The sequence below is a fragment of the Aythya ferina genome (genome assembly GCF_964211825.1).
Source record: "Aythya ferina genome assembly, chromosome: 3".
In the NCBI taxonomy this organism is placed as follows: domain Eukaryota; kingdom Metazoa; phylum Chordata; class Aves; order Anseriformes; family Anatidae; genus Aythya; species Aythya ferina.
Genome location: NC_140298.1, coordinates 19,952,033 through 19,969,474, shown reverse-complemented (window position 1 = coordinate 19,969,474; position 17,442 = coordinate 19,952,033). Strand labels below are relative to the sequence as shown.

Here is a 17,442-nt window from a genome sequence, read left to right as displayed (position 1 = left end):
ATAGATCCTAAAACAATGAAATGTATGTGCTTAGTTCCAAATGATTAAGTGCTATGCAGAAACTAGACTCCCAATGTCTGATTATCCGTGGACTTGTGTAAAGCACTACTCTTCTATTGCTGCTGTGTTAATAACTACACAATGTACATATTCCTGTTCAGTGGGTTTTATAGATCACTTTAAAAGCTAAACGTGTTTTTTTTTTTTTTTTTTTTTTTTTTTTTTTTTTTTTTTTGTGACAGATTGCTTCATTCTTCTGCCTTTTGAGTTTGCCAATACTCTACAGGTAGAAATGACAATGATAGGATCCAATCCTGAAAATTGAAGTTGAACAACAGTTATTCCAGTGGACAGGATGATATGCTGCAGTCCAGACCTTCCACTATCCACACACACACAAAAAAAAAACAAAAAACAAAAAACAAAACACTTTTCCTTTCTTTTCTGCAAAAAAAGGAATACAGAACTCCAGTTCTAGAGAAATTATGGAGAAACAGTAATTGCACATGAATAGTCACTGAAGCTTAGCTCAGAAGGCATCCTACAATAGAGAAGTGGTTTAACAGCAAGCTAAGGTGTTTTTCCTTTTATTTTACTGGTATCGTGAGTCCTTTGGGTTGGTAGGAGCAGTTTGACTTGTCAGCTGTCCTACACTTTGCAGCCCCTGTTGGGGGAGACATCCTTCTTGAATGTTACTTGTGAGACCTTTTAGACCCCATTATACTGTATCAGAAGGACTTCACTGAACTGGGCTTTCATCTAACAGTCCTTGTGCTGCCACCACACACTGGGATCATGGGCCATAACTGGCCACTTATTTTACCTGTGGAATAGTTGAAAGTTTCACAAACTAGTTTGCTTACTGATGACATACACTTACACCAAGTACAGCAGACCCCCATTTTTTAGACATGCCATAAAGTGCTTTTTTTTTGTGCTGAATGTAAATTTCTGACTTATAATATCCCAGTTGCCTCATTATAAAGACTAGTATCTGCTAGGCATGTGCCCATGTAAGAGAACAGCAAGGGTTTTTGCTAGAAGTTACTGTGTTGGTTGAAGTGAGAGACACTGATGTAAGGATTGAAAGTTTGAGTGCCTTTTAAAGGTTGTGACAATCCAGGGAGCAAATACGTGTGTTCAACTGAAGATACTGAGGATTTTCTTCTTCAGTTTTATATACCAATGTTTCTTACATGATGCTAGGAAAGAAATTTTCATACAAAGAGAAAAGTCAGGTTGTTATGCATTTATATTGGAGTGCAAATGGTTTTCCAAGAAAGATGTATAGATATTTGTAGGTATGCTTTTAAGTTACCACATATTGGAGGTCTTAAAGAAAAGCAAGAGAACAGTGAGAAAACACTGACATTTGTATCTCCAGCCTTTAAAATTATTTCCCTTTAGGCAGTGTGTGCAGTAAGTGAGCAAACCTATTCTTGCTGAACTGTGTTCTTTACCATGCTTCCTCTCATACTGCATGTGCTCATCAGTTAATTTAAAAGCTTGCAGTAAGCCCGTGCATGGAATTTAGCATAATATGGGAAATGGTATATGGCGATAACCCTTGGAAATAAAGTAGGATAAGGATATGAGTAGAAGCTTAGCATATATGAGTAGTCATTACAGGCAGCTTATATCAATTTAGTATGAGCCAGGCTAACTGAAATTTAGATGACCAGAAAATAACAGAGGTGGGAGAGAAAGGAGCTGGGACCTTCTACACACAAAAGGGCCTGCTGGAATGGCCTGACTGAGAAGTGGGCAGGAGATGTTTGTTTGTTTAAATTTCCTTTATGTAAAGGACTACAATTGTATCCATTATTGTATATCAATTCAGATATTTTACATTAGTAACTATGCTGAAGGGGGATGTCACCTTCAGATATGATATGTTGCATTTTGAACCTATCCAGATGTTCCCATTTGCTCCAGTTAATGTGTGGGAATCAGTTGTCTCCCTGAAATATTCTATATAATATTTTTCATGTTGAAAGTTGCCCAAGCAGATTTTCGTGGTTTGGTTGTTCTCCCTCCAACCCCATCATCAAGAACTACATAGTCAGGTATTGGCTTTGCGGGATTGCAGGTTAGCAGAAGTCGGAAACTTCACAAAGAACAGTGGGTTCTCTGTAATCATGACTGTAATGGAAAATAGCACTACTAGTCAGAAGTAATGCTTATGCCTCTATCACCTATGTTAGTGCTGTTTTTCCCCCTCCTCCTCTGTTTTCTGCCTCTTGATTTTTCTCTTTCTGTAGTGAATCATAATCCACATTTGTTCTGTCCAATTTTCAAAGTGGTGTACATCAAGGTCACTTGACTTCTTAAAGTCATGACACCTTTGGGGATAAAAACAATGTGGGGATGTTTGCTTTAGATAACTAAAATAAACAAAATAACTGGATTATCCAATTATTGTTTATCCAGGAACTGGGTAAATCCAGTTCCTAAATATTTTGCTACTTAGCTGAGCCTTTCCTCACATTTATTATCTAGCAAAACTAGTGTGTTTACAGGCAAACAAAATATTGAAAAGACCAATCAACACAATATTAAGAAACATGTTTTTAGTAAGGTTTACATAATAGGCATCTGCATTTTGCAAGTTGTTTTTTACGGACAACATTCCGGTAGACTAAAATAGTAGCAGTTAAAATTAATTAATCTTTCTCTTGGGTTTAAATGTGAATTAGTGAATAATGGCAGTATTAAAGAATGGCATTTTTGATAATTTTCTTTTGTTAAATGCACAGCAGTGAGGACTGAAGAAAGGTGAAGTCTATCAGTAGATAAGTTTTTTTTCCCTCTGAAATACGTCTTAAATAAACCCTAGTCTCATAGAGATTTTATACGCTTCTCTTGTGATTTAACGCACTAATTTAATCTAGAGTATTTTAGCACATTTGGCTTTTTATGGGTAAGTTCGGACTGTATTTCTCAAGCAGATGAAAAAGCAACGCAAAAGTTTATAGTTTTTGTTGTAGTAATGATTGGATTAATAAATGAAATACATTGCTGTTTCAAAGCATATATAACCTATATGCATTCTCAGGACCTATGACATCACGGTGATCAGTTTGGCAAAACTAATTGTATTTGAATAGCTAGGTATGTAACATGGGTTGCTATAGATGGTATTCTTAGTCTTTACATTTGATATTGATGTAAAATCTCCATGGGGAAAAACAAACTAACAAGTGGCCAGATAGCTGTCTTGCCTTGCTCTGGTTCTCTTAGGTTAGAGAGAGGCTGTGTCAGAGGGAAAGTACAGGGGAAGCTTCTGTTGTTGCTACCTTATCTGAACAGTTTTGGTAGAAAAACAAGGGACTTATTTCCAAAACATGTCAGTCATACTCCTTTTTGTGGTTGTATTATGCTTGCCTTGTTAGACTAAGAAAAGTGTAAGTGCTTCAACAGGATGCAGTGTTGTGGAACTTTGTAAGAAAAGTGCAGTGCTGGCCAGCCACTGTTTTCTGTCATGACACCCTGAAGAGAGAAGTGGCCCCCATTTACCTCCAAGTGAACTGGGGTTGAATGCACTATAAATTAAAAATATTCATGTTGCAGGTTCAGACAGAAAACATGTTTGTTAAAGTTCTTTTACACTTAGTACATCTTGTGACTTTTGCTGTCACTGAGCATCTTCTCAAGAGCTGTATTTTTAACGTTTATTTTAATGCATTCTGGTTAGCATCACTTTACAGGATAGCACCTTGGCAAGAATGTGTATATATGTGTGCCTCTGACCTTATGTTGTTTTTCTTCGTTATTTCCAAAGGTGTGTGATAGAAAAGGCTATTGATGGGCAGACTGTGTTCAAACTCACAATCTCTGAGAAAGAAACAATGTTTTATTATCGCACAGTAAATGGTTTGCAGCCACCAATAAAAGTAATGACACTGGGGAGAATTCTTGTGAAGAAATGGATTCATCTTAGTGTGCAGGTGAGTAAAAGTAAAAACCTTTTAATGTTTGTTGAAATACAACATTTGTGTGAGAATGGTGTAACTGTATAAATATCTTCACAAGAAGGGGTAAGTTAGGGAATGTAACTGAAAACTCTTGAGTCTGTAGGTAAGGATCTTAATTTTGGAGCACATCTTGAGGTGATTACTAATTTAGAACTGGAAAGCAATGCTGTGTGCATTCTGCTGAAAACATAAGTGAAAACTCCTACCCTTAAGAACACAAGTATTTGGCGTGAAGAAAACTACTTATTCTAATGTTAGCAATAAGTCCTGGGTCTCTGAGATTATTCCCTAAAAGGACAACGTAATGTCATCCTCATCTATACATGCTAACGTATTTATCTGACAGAGGTGTGTCCCATTTAATTCTTAAAGCTTCTTACAGTGCATATAAGTAATATATAAGTAAACCATTTATAAGGTTTTATTTAGGATCAATCAAGCTAGTTAGTTACGAACCTATTACCTCTTATTTTAAAAAATAAATTCAGAATCATTAAAATCCAATCCTTGCATTCTAAATGTCTTCTGTTGACATAATATTTTTAATAAGTGTACAAACATCTACTGAGGATAAAGTAAAATTGAGTTTGTTAAAATTTTAGCAATGTACAAAAATCAGCAAACAAATACAGAAGAAATTAAAATGCTTTCAGTTATTTGCATGCCTTGCAATTCCCAACAGATGCTCTAGTAAATGCTGTTTGTAAGCCAAGTTCAACTAATAATTAAAAAACACAATTATCAGGTATTGAAATGTTTATCTTCTCCTTCCTGCATTTCCTTTATCTGGCCTATTAAATTTCATTTAGTTTACAGCACAATCAAGAATAGTTTCCCTGCTTTCTTGAAACTTGCTAAAAGGTATTGACTGTGATTTGGATTTTTAGTGCTGATCTTGTCACTCGTAAGAAGTATCTAAGCTGACGTCTTGATTTTTTTTGCAGTTTTCTTTTTTCCGGGATAACAGCATGGTAGTGCGAATAAGATTTTGGCTGTTGGATTAAAAGAGTGACCTTAAGGTAGAACTAATGAACTTTACACTTCAAACACTCCAAGGGTGCTATATTACTGCTGTTGCTGTCAGCCGCGTTTTGTACTCCTCTCAGAAACTGCTAAAGCCTGGGATAGCAGAGTGAAAGGGCTGGATTTAAATACACACAGGAATTTTAAATTGCATTACAAAGAACCCTCAAGCACTCTATAGAATTTAGTCCTTTGTTTCTTTGGGGAATGTTGTTCAATACATAGAGGAGTGAAGAAGTGTAGCTTCTAAACCCTTACAGGGACTACAGACTTAATACCTTTTCCAAGTTTCTGAACTCAGTGTAGACCTTATGTTCCATGATTTATGGTGGTGTTGGATTTAGCTTCCCATTAAAGATAATAGTGGCTGCAGCATGATCCATTTAGCATTAGGTATGGCTGTTAAACTTAAGGCAAAGCTTTAATTTTTTTAAACTCTTAGCAACTGTCCGTAAGCATTTTTTTTTTTTTTTATAAATGGAGAAAGAAATGGAAAATGAGAGGAACCGTACAAAAATGTGCAAAAGCAACATTCATATGGAAGCATCTACGCCTTCAGATGAGAACAGTATTTGATGATGAGATAGTTCCCAGACATTTGCAGATTGAAGCCTTCTCCATAAACTGATGAAAAAGCCTTCTGAACACAAAGCACTGTGTGGTTTTACAGGAATTAATCATTTTAGTTAAGTGCAGTGGGACAGCCTGAAGTTTAAACCTAAAAGTATATAATGGCTGATCTTAGCACAAGTGTGATTTTTTTGACTTCTCCAAACTTCTCTATCTAAACCAGCCTTCTCCCCAGGTGATGACCACGCAGAGGGAGTGGTCTTTGTGTTGTGGAGTAGACCCTTATGTGTGCTACAGGTGAGCTATCTTGGGTAAAGACACCAGGGGGAGCAGTGGCAGAGTGCAATCATGGGCGACTTTACTACTATTGGCTTTTCCAAGTAAATCAGTCTGTGTAGACTTCCACTTCTCTTGAGACAAAGCTGACTCTAATACCCACAAAGGATTAGCGGTCTGAGTTCTGTGCCACTGTTGTGGGCACAGCTTGTGTTTTCTAGCAAAGACAAGCACTAGGATTGATCTCAGTGGCTAGTAAATTAGCTAGGTTTGTGTTTTTCCAAACATGCTGGTTTTAAGATAGATGTGGTGTCAACAGTGTAGTTTCTATATAATCTACAGAAACAAAAAGGAAATTGTGGGATCTGAAGTGCTATATATGAGGCTGTGATGTCTAGTCACAAGTTTAACCAAATTTGGTTTAACCAAATGAAATGTAGATTCAACAACTTTTTTAGGCATTTTGCAGAAGTTGCACGTATCAGAGGACTCTGGTGATGTTTTTTGTAGGAGATCTCACCAGAGCTGGATGATGTGTCTTTATGTTTAAAAAAAAAATAGTTCTATTCAGACTTGTTTGACAACTTGCTTGATATGATTCTTAGTCTAAAAGAAAATGTTTGTGGATGTTTTGTGGGACAACTGAGTACTATTCCTGATAAGATAGTTGAAAATGTGGAATGGATATTTTCATGGAAGTAATGAAATTTCTACATGTAGAAAAAGTGTAATAAAAAAGCAGTGTTGCCATATCTGGTGTGACAGGATGCCTAGAAGCTAGCAAATCTGAGGGGAAGAGGGATGAGGTGGGATGCTGCTATACTAAACAGAATTTTACATAAAAGAATTATATTCTCTATGCATGAACCATAGTAAAAACAAAGTATTAAGAGTCTTTAAATCTTAAAAAAAAAAAAAAAAGAAAAAAAAAAAGTATGTACTTCTACAAATTTTAGGTAATATAATTCAGCTACCATTGGTAACTGAAGATGTGTGTGGTAATATCTCCCTTGTATATTATAAAAATGTTTTACCTTTATGTCAGAATTGTAGACACCTACCATATTGACTGTCAGAATTTTGTTTCCCAAAAGTTCAACTTAGAAGCATTAAGTCCTACAATTAATATCCCTGGCCTTCAATATACTTGACTTTTCTAGTAGAGAAAGCATATTTGCTCCTTATATTCTCTGAGACTACAAAAATTTTCATCAGTGTAGGTTTTCTCTTAATTCTATGGCGATGCGTCTTTGTAGGAAATGCATGTGACAATTGTGGCTCAAAATAGTTGGCTCATAAATTATATTGGATGTAAGCCTGACAAAGATATTCTTCACAGAATATTGCAAAGTGTTATTCAAAACCATGCATAGTATTGCATATTTGACAAGATAGATAGCCTCCCTTTCTACTAGAGTCTGGTTTAGTTGCTCTGTGCCTCTTTGGGAGAGAGGACAAAAAGAGGCTTATGGTATGACACCTTGTTGCTCAGCAACTGCAGACCAGTTACAGATATGTCTAATTCAGGCTAAGTCTGATTCAGGACAAAACTTTTTTAGTGAATGCCAGCACTTAACGATACAGTCAGTAAATAGGGGTGTATAATGGGACCCATCTTGAGGGGGGGAAAAAAAAAAAGCAATATCTGTTGGCTGGCCCAGAGGCAATTGATGCGTCTTTTTAGTAATGGTGCACTGGTGCTGGACAGGGGGAGGTTGGATGGTATAGGGTGAGTGTCCTTATTGCCTCTGGACAGGGTTGCAAACAGGGGTTGGGGATTAAGGCACTTTGCATGCCAAGTTGGTGACCGGAATAACAGCTAAAGGAGACTGGGAGATTTGGTCTTGATAACAGTGTTCACGGCACATTGGTGAATTGTTTGTGTTTTTTTTTTTTTTGTTGTTGTTTTGTTTGTTTGTTTGTTTGTTTTGTTTTTGGCAGTTTGGTTGTGGGTTGAGAAAACAGTGTGTGTTGTAGTGGCCCAAGAGAGAGGCCCCCTGCTGAGGACCTAGGGTCTGTCTCTGGATGAACAGGATAAATATATGAAAGGGATTCAGGCCAAAGGTCCCCAAAGCCAAGCAGTCAGTGCAGCTAGGAATCTGAAAACAGTGGAGTTCATGTGGTTAGTAGGAAAATCTAAAATATATGTACATAAATGTTAGGCGATAGACTAACATTTCAGGCTCCTGCCAGAGGAGCCTGAAGTTCTGGTGGCAGATGTGAAACTGAACTCAGAGCGGAAATGTGGTAGGATGGCATGTATCTTTGGAATTCAGCTGTAGGAGCAAACGAGCTATTCAGGAGTGATAAAAATGAAAGCTAAATGGTGGAATAACACCAAATAGTAATTAAATGATAAGAGGGAAGGAAAGAAGAAAGGGCAGCATAGACTAAAAAGAATTTCTTTTTGGAATAAAATAATTCTAGGGGAGAAGAAGGCTAGTAAATGAATTCTACTGAAGTACTTTAGGATTTTAAGTCCTCAGGTTTGGATTTAGATGTGTAATTCATTAGAGAGAACTACTGCTAAGAACTGTGTTTTTGCAGAGACTTATTCTCCAGTTATGGCTGGGAAATTGAAGCTCTACTAACAAGAGCAGGCCCCAAATGCAGTTTCCTGCATTCTGTGTGAATCATCAACAAGTCACAAAAGTATTTCTGGGTACCAGCTTTGTTAAGTGATGAGGGCCTTATTAAAGATGTTGGTCTCAGAAATAACATTCTGTTGAGTGTTCAGTTTAAATAGAATAACAAGAAATGGTTCAGTAACTGCATTTTTGTGTTTCAAAAAGAGCAAGCAAATAGGTCTACTTCAATAAAACAAGGTAAACTGAGGAGTCTAGAGATTGAATGGAGAAAAGGCCTTGAAGGTTCTTCAAAACAAAAATGATGGTATGAAGAGGAATCTCTGTCCTTAAGAAGGGGAAAAATGGAGATACAGCACTCAGGCTTCTGAGTGAATAAGCACCTTTGCAATTAGAGATGGCTGAGTCTACAGGCACTAGGGGAGTGGGGAAGGAAATTTGCAGAGAAAGCTATGTAGGAATAGAAATAAAGCTGTAAGGAAGTTGAGCTGAATCAGACTTTAACAACTGTTAAATGGTTAAAAAAAAAAAAAAGGTTATGAAGATCTTTTGTATAAGAAGACAAGACCTGCATACAGTGAAGATGTGCTTAAGATTAAGGATGATTTGAATAACAGCACCAAACTGAATACTTTGCTTCCGTGTAGGGATATTGATAACAGCCATGAGCAAATCAAGCTGTTTAACAGAAATGAAAGCATGGAAACAGAAGTGATCATAAAGAGGTAGAAATACCAATTTGCAAGCTTCTTGTGTACATGCTGATACAATCAGGTGGTCTGAGGGTTCTGAAAGAACTTGGGCATAAATATGTCACTGTCAAAGAGTTGTATGGTAATCTGCCAAGTCAGAGGTGGAGCTATATAAGCAATAAATGCTTTGCATTGGGAGTTTTTGCGCACTGGCAAAACTCCATCTCCGTGAAGTACTTCTACTCCAGTTTATTAAGTGTGGTGTTATATGGTTGGGGTGGAACGGGGGGGGGGGTGAGGGGGGAGGGGTTGGGGAGGGGAGCAGAGTGGGAAAAGAGAGGCTTGACGCTGTTCAAGCACTACCCAAAACATTAGTGTGCTATTAACGCTCTTACAGCCACAAATCCGGAACATGGCACTGTATGGGCTGCTAGGAAGGGAGTTGACTGTTGCAGCTACAGTCAGTACTAACAGGAAGAGAAAAAGGTTCTTGGCAACAGAAGCTATTTGTCTTGGCACAGTGGTGTATGAGGATTTTGAGATTTTTTTTTTGAGGAATAAAGATGTGAAGGAAAACGGAAAATGGGGATAAAATGCAACATGGATTTACTGAAGATAACTCATCACTGTCTAACCTCTTAGCTCTTTTTAATGAGAAAACTGATTTTCAGGCAAAGTAAATCTGTCAGATTTCTTTCTATCTGGAGTTCAGTATAGCATTGATGTGATACCCTGTGAGAAGTTGTAGGGTCAAAGGAAATGTTTGTGGAGAGGGGTAGTGATAGATACTGCTCAAAGGAAGGTGTAATATCTGGAAAAAAATACAGTTCAATTCTTTGAAAATCATTCTTTGGACCAGCCTTGTATTACATTTTCATTAATAATCTTGGCAGAAGTATTGAGTGTACTGATTCAAGCTGGTAACATCGTGTGAAGAGGTATTATCAGAAAGACAAACAGCAAGTTGTCACATATAAGAAAAATGGAATGACAGAAAGGATTAGGGTAACACTCATGAAATAAAATTTGGTATTATAAAATGCAAAGTAACATATTTGAAATGACTCAAAATCTTTTGCTAACTACTTAAATATTCAAAGTGGCTGAAGTAATAGTCCCAGGTGGTGATGATGGATTACTGTCCTGATGTGGCCCTTAAAAAAGCTTGTTTTGGGGCAGTGCATCTGGGGAGACTTCCAATTGTGAGGGAAAAGCATCACTGCTGCTTCTCCAATCTCTGAGGTTTCACACAAATGTGTGCGGTTTCAGGCCTTCCTATTTAGGAAATGTAATTCAGAACAGAGATATTATACATGATGAAAATGAAAGGCTCTGTGCAGGCCTTGCAGATGAGTTGGAGAACCTTTTTTTAGGAGTTTTTTAATGATAGTAAAGCGTAGGAGGACATACAGTTTTCTTCTCTAAATCCATTGGAGAGTAAACACCAGGCAGAAAAAGGAACCATTCAAGCTCTGAAATTGAGTCTGTTTTATTACAGCAGACTTTCTGGGAAAAAAAAAAAAAGGCTTCTGATCAGAATAGCAGGGATGAAAATAAAGTTATTTTTTAAACTCAGTAACAGTCATAAACTAGATCATGTATCTCCAACACGAGAAGATGGGAATTTGTATCCCTGCCTTGTTATGTAGGTGGACTGGGGATATTTTTTCCCTTTTCCTGCAAAACTATTGTAACAACTGCTGCCAGCAGGATGTTGGGCGTTGTAGTGGGTTTACGTGGCAAGGTTTTGGTAGCAGGGAGCCATAGGGGTGGTTTCACCTGAGTAAAACCACCACAGGCATGAGGCACTAATAGTCTTCAGATGTACTGTGGAAAAAACCTACTTGAGACTAGATGGCATTGGTCTGAGAATAACTTCATACTTTTAAATAGTTTATGCAGTCTTAATATGTAGTATGTTGCTGACAGAGCTATTGGCTATCCATTTGTTTGCTCTTTATACCCCATAAAAATTGAGAAAAGTCATCCTTGAGTATTTGTGCTGAGGTAAGTTGAAGGGGATTTGCAAAAAAGTGAATTTTACCACTTTTTATGCTCTCCAATTAATAGGATTTATTTTTCTGTAATGACACCTGCCTTTATTTTCCACTACTTATGGTTTGTAAAGGAGCTTATCTTTTGGCTTTGCAATATATAACAGGTTCTTAAACTGTGGATCTTGTTTCCTTGAAATTTCTGGCACTTCTCTAGTTGATTTCAGTAGGTGAGGATCAAATCCTTGAGGTTTCTGAAAGTTTGTGTCCTGTGTTTGATCTTGATTTAATTACATTTGTCACCCTACTTTTTAGGACTGTATTATCAAAAACTGTTTGAAGGTACACAGTTGAGTAAAGAACATATAGTATTAAGTTAATCCAATATACACTAAAGAAAAGCATCAGGAAAACTGATGTCTTAGAAAATGAACTTTTAAAGAATTAAAAAAAAATTAAAGCTTAGCAGTGTGTGATTAAGGCTAGTTGTGTACCTCATTATCTGTACATAATGATAACAGTATCAGATCTGTGCCGCTTAGTAACAGCAGCTCCATTATGTATTTTTCTTCAGATTCACTGTTAAGGGTCTCTCACTTTCCCTTTGATACTTCAGAATTTATTTAACTAGCTAAGAAGAGTGGAATTTAAACATGAATTTTCAGATACATCCAAAGCTGCTGAAACAGGAGATTCTCTGAGAACATGTCAGATTGATGTATTTGTTTCATATTTAGTGTCTGCAATTATAAAAATAATCTTTTTACTAGCCTTTATTTTGCCTGATCATATCTATGTAACTCTGCCATGTTTTGGCAGACTATAGCACATTAAAAGCTTTAGAAAGTAAGTTTAAAATCTAAATGCAGAGAGGTAACCATGACTGAATTACTCTCCTGGGAGCAAAAGGCTCTTAGAGTGCCTACTGAAATCAGCATTATCATTTCAATACATGTCAAATATGAGTCATTTCCTAGTTTAGGCAAAAATTCTTTATAAATCTTTAAATCTTCCAGTTCTTTAAAGAAAAGGTTAAAGTACTTATGATTTAATGAGACCGCTTTACATCATAACTGTTTGACTATCAAGAGAAAACTTGTCCTTTCCAATTTGTGAAATCCTTTTATTTTCTACACAAGTTTTTGAATACTTTTTGAAATTTATGCTAAAAGCAAAGAACCTGAGACTTAAAAGCATGGAGGAAAACGTTTACTCTAGGCATGCTCTGTGTATATATTACTAAATATGAACTGTTTTAAATGGGATATTCCCCATGTTTAGCAAAATTGTAGGAACGCAAGAAAGCATTTTAATTTAATGGACCACTTTGAAGTCATCCCTTACTATCCATTAGGAACAGTTTGTCAGTCCCAAAAAGGGAGGGGAGAGTTTGCATGAATTCTACGTATTAGGGCTTTTTGTCTACTAATTACAGTTCTGTGTTGAAAATATTTCAATGTATAGTTGGTGCTATGCTTCCAATGGACAACAGAAATAAAAAACATTACATTCTATAAAGTACTCGGTCACCTATTTAGAGAACTGTTCATAGAAACAACAAGCATAGCTCTCTTGGCAACTGGCTTGTCATTTAATCTGCTACGGTTTCAGCCTATTCAGAACTGCTGCTGAACTTCCAGCCTCAGGGTTCATTAATACAAACAAGTAACTTGCTGTGCTGCCTCCAGAAGTCCTACTGTGGTGCTTGCCTCTTCTCTTGGGTCATAGGTACTAGAATGTAGACTGTTTGTGTTGAGTTGAAAGCTTTGTTATAACTTCAGCTCATTAGGAAACAGATTTCCGAGGTGCCTCTATTTTCTCTCCATTTATATTTTATCTTAAAACATCCACATCCTTCTTTGCCTGAATTCAGCGAAGTTCCTGCATATCTGCATATTTAGATGTACAGTCTAACAGCTGCCTGGGAACACAAGACAAGGAACTTCATATAAGCCAGGATTTTAGCTTCAAGAAATGGCAAAAATAGATGCTTTTATCAGTTCTGTCTTGACTACTGTTCTGGAAATGGCAAATAATTTTTCAGTTGCAAAAGCAAAACTTACTGAAGTTTGCACAGATTATATGTCATACATGGAATGTTATCAAGCCTTTGTATGACCAGTGCTTGGAGTCGGTAGTACTGACTGGTTTGCAGAAGCTATGCCTGATTTGCCTGGAGAGTTCAAGATGAGATTTGAATTCCATCAAGTTTCAATTTGTGTGTTACAAGCACTTTGTTTCCTTATTTCAGAAAAAAGTGGCAGCCAATTAAATTGTATTTTAATAACAGAAACACTACGTTAAGAATGATTTGCCGCCTTTTTTTTTTTTTCCTTTACTCAAATTTTTAAACATCCTGTAGTTGCTAAGGTTTTTTGGCATTTTGTTGCAGATGAAACCTTGGCAGCAGCATAAGAATGTAAAATGTATGCCATACCATGTGGAAGTAGCTTGCACGCTTCTTAGAGGAGACTGTTTTGAAAGTTTTTTTTTTTTTTTTTTTTTAATTCTTCAAGTGTTCAAACTCGTAATAGGAATTGTTTAACTAGTATTAAAAGAACAGAGTAATAGATGCATGCTTAACAGCATCCTATCAGTCAAATTATGATCATTGGAATCAACTGTTTACAGATTGCTAGAAATCTGGAGTCCTACTGAGAGAAACAATCCAAAAAAAAAAAAAAAAAGTGTTTGACCTAGAAAGCCCCTAATTCTGAATTCATCTCCTACAAGCACTTTACATAAAATATGTGTTTAAGTGTATTCCAAACTTCAGGTACTCTTCTGCAGCTTTACAACTGCTCTTCCTTTTGTACTTTATGTACCCTTGGGTTGTACAGGGAGCAAACTGAGAGACTTGAAGTAGCCATGTGTACTTGATATGGCTGTTGGTATAAAACATGGAGATAACACTCACAGGGTACATCTACATCATCCATTTTGTGTACAGGAAGAATTCACTTTTATGTAGGTTAGCCTTCTGTTTATATTTAGTCTTGTGTTATACTCAGAAGAGCACTTCTGATAAGCTTGAATTTGATTCCTTATTGAGGAGACCAAGCTTGAAGTTGTATACTAGACTACCACTGTTAAGCATGTAACAGTTGCAATGCAGATGGAAGATCCTCTCACGGGTAGTTCTCAGTGTGCACAGTGCACAAGCAGAAAACTGGCAACTGGCTTGAAATTCTTTGCTGGTAAAGGTGGATCATGTGTAGTGAACCACTGTCCTTCTTCATGCTATGCCAGTTGCTAAGTAGAAATTTTCACAAGAAACTTGAAACTTTCTTGGTAAGTCTTAAAAACTTCATGAGTATGGCCAAATAGAGCAATGTCTTTTCCTGGTTATTTAAACCAATAAGTAAAGTATTAAAAAGTAATTACTACATTTGGCTCGGGTTTTTCTAGCTTAAAGACAAAAGTCAAAAGTCTGAAAAAGTGAAAGATGAAACTTTCAGATTGTCCCTTATGCAGTCTCCATTATTTGTGTGAACACTTTCACATGCATTTCTTGCATGCAGCAAGTGGAAGGTGACATAAATTGCATGTGTAGGTTCTGTACAATGCAAAATCCATACATGTTAAGTGGCAGTTCACAGAAAAAAAAAATCAGGTAAGTCTCTGCATATATAATTTTCTCATGGAAGCAAAGATTATTTCCTGATGCTGAACAGCTGGGATGGAAGATAAGGAAAACACTCCTGTCCATGTATCTCATCCCAATACCTAAGCTCAGTAATACTATAATTTTTGCATTGTGTAAGAACTGCTGTGTTGGTTTGACAGTCCATCTAGATATTCTGTCTTTGAATGTGAAAGAGCAGACATCCTGAAACAGCTTTCTTCATATACATACCTGACCTCTTCTCCAACAACCCATGGCTTTGAAGTGTCTTAAGTTCTTAAGTTAGGCTGAGTTGAATAGCCACTGACTGACCTACATTTAGTTTAGTAGTCTCATTCTTTTTTTTATAGTTTATATTTTTGGTGTCCCTGTTACTCTGTGGAAGCTGCCAGGTGGAGAAGGACCTGTGAGTATTGGTGGATAGTCGGCTGAATATGAGCTAGCAGTGTGCTCAGGTGGCCAAGAAGGCCAACAGCATCCTGGCTTGCATAAGAAGCAGTATGGCCAGCAGGGCTAGGGAAGTGATTGTCCCCCTGTACTCGGCTCTGGTGAGGCCACACCTCGAGTACTGCATTCAGTTTTGGGCCCCTCACTACAAGAAGGACATCGAGATGCTTGAAAGAGTCCAGAGAAGGGCGACGAAGCTGGTGAGGGGTCTGGAGAACAAGTCCTAAAAGGAGCGGCTGAGGGAGCTGGGCTTGTTCAGCCTGGAGAAAAGGAGGCTTAGGGGCGACCGAGGTGAGGGTTGGTCTATTCTCCCATGTGCCTGGTGACAGGACGAGGGGGAACGGGCTAAAGTTGCGCCAGGGGTGTATTAGGTTGGATATTAGGAAGAACTTCTTTACTGAGAGGGTTGTTAGGCATTGGAACGGGCTGCCCAGGGAAGTGGTCGAGTCACCATCCCTGGAGGTCTTTTTAAAAGACGTTTAGATGTTGAACTGAGAAATATGGTTTAGTGGAGGACTGTTAGTGTTAGGTCAGAGGTTAGGCTCGATGATCTTAAGGTCTCTTCCAACCTAGACAATTCTGTGATTCTGTGAAGTGTGTTCTTCATATGTACTTATGCCTGTGTGAAGCTGTTCGGTATTTTAAACTGGCTGTTTGCTAAATTCTTTTGGATAATTTCTTTTGTGGGTCACTTTCTATTTATTGTTCTCATACTGTTTGAGATTCTGGCTGTTGAACTCAATCACAGGTTATTACAGTTCGTTTTAATTTGTATTCCTAGTTTGATTTGTCCTTATACTGAAGTCATTCTGCAGTTCAGTCATCCTCACTGATCTTTTCTGAAATTTTGTGTTGTGCTATTGCAGTTTTGGGTATGAAAGTGTCAGAACTTTCTTGTCATTCTAGACACTATGTACCATAAATTTCTGTAGTTGTACTATGAAGCTTTATGGATTTGTTCCTCATTCCTTTCTCTCTTTGACTGCCATTGAGTATTTTGTTCATTAGTGGTTTACTTTCTATGGTAACTCTTAAGAACACCTTTTCTGAGCAGTAGAAGCTCAGAATTTAATGTTATGTTTACATAGCTGAGAATAATTTTCTCATGTCAATTACTTTGTGGTTATCAACACTTTTAGTTTGCTAGTCTATTGCTTGTTTCTTAAATATTTAGAGATTCTGTTGTAAATTTGAAGCAAGCTTGACTTTTACTGCCTGGATGTATTAACTACAACGTTTTTCACCTCACCACTGTTTTCAAGACTGTACAAAATGTTAAGTTGCAGAGGTGTTTGGAGTTACCTAAACTTCTGTCTTTGTGAAGTGTGGTTGTTCAATCTCTACCTGTTTGAAACCTTTCTGGAAAACCAGGATATTGGTCAGGCCTCGCACCTTGCTTATCCACATACATCCTAACTTGTTGAAGATACTCAAAGTTGGAGCTTGAGATTTCCTTCCAGAAATACCATGTTGCCTTTTCCAGTTTTCCAGTATACAGTATATAGCTATGTCCCATGGTCTGCCCCTGTCCCTCCCCACCCCCCCCGGAATAATTAGCCCTGTGTCAGCCTGATTTCCTGGATTATCGGAAGAACAGTTGCTCCAAGACCTGTTCATGTATCATGTCTGTAATTTAATTTTTTTTTTGCATTGCATTGTTCTTCAATCTCTGCAGGGCTAACTGAATATTGTACAGTATTTTGTTCGTGCTGCTTTTTTGATCTCCCATAACATGTAACAGATTACCAATCTTTTTCTTAAATTTCAAGACTACTTTTGTGTTTGAAGAGTTTTTATCCTTCTCCATAAATTGTGCTTATTGACGTCCTCATTTTCGCTCTTGATCAGTAATCTCCCTGGCCCTTCTGAGTTCAATTTCAGAGTGTGTGATGTGCACTTAGGTGCACAGGAAACCACTGGGAACTTTCTGAGCAGTCTTCCCTGATCCTCTCCTGACCCATCTGCAATAAAATGTGGTTGAGGGAGCTGTTGCAAAAACTTTTTCCTTTAGCTTTTTCCAAGGATAAATTACCAAAACACAGTCCTTTGATGTCAAGTTTTGGTTTGTGTTCAGTTAATGGCTTGTATCTACTGCAAAGCTTTGCTGCTGAGATGCTTAGTAACTCTGGAGGAAAGCAGCTAATGTTGGTTGTTTTTTCTTTTTTAAAACAAAACAGGAAAATTGAAAATGAGTGAATTATAATTGTAAAGAATGTTGGAGAATTATAATACAAAGGAGTAGTTGAATAACTTTCT

At 37.3% G+C, this 17,442-nt stretch overlaps 1 protein-coding gene across 1 annotated transcript in view; it reads left to right on the top strand.

Moving 5' to 3' along the window:
• The window catches only part of USH2A (usherin), a 417,498-nt gene that overhangs the window by 20,761 nt on the left and 379,295 nt on the right, over window positions 1-17,442 (top strand). Inside the window, exon 3 of the mRNA XM_084512774.1 lies at window positions 3,782-3,947. Within this exon, the coding sequence (XP_084368900.1) occupies window positions 3,782-3,947 (166 nt within the window). The remainder of the gene's footprint in view (window positions 1-3,781; window positions 3,948-17,442) is intronic.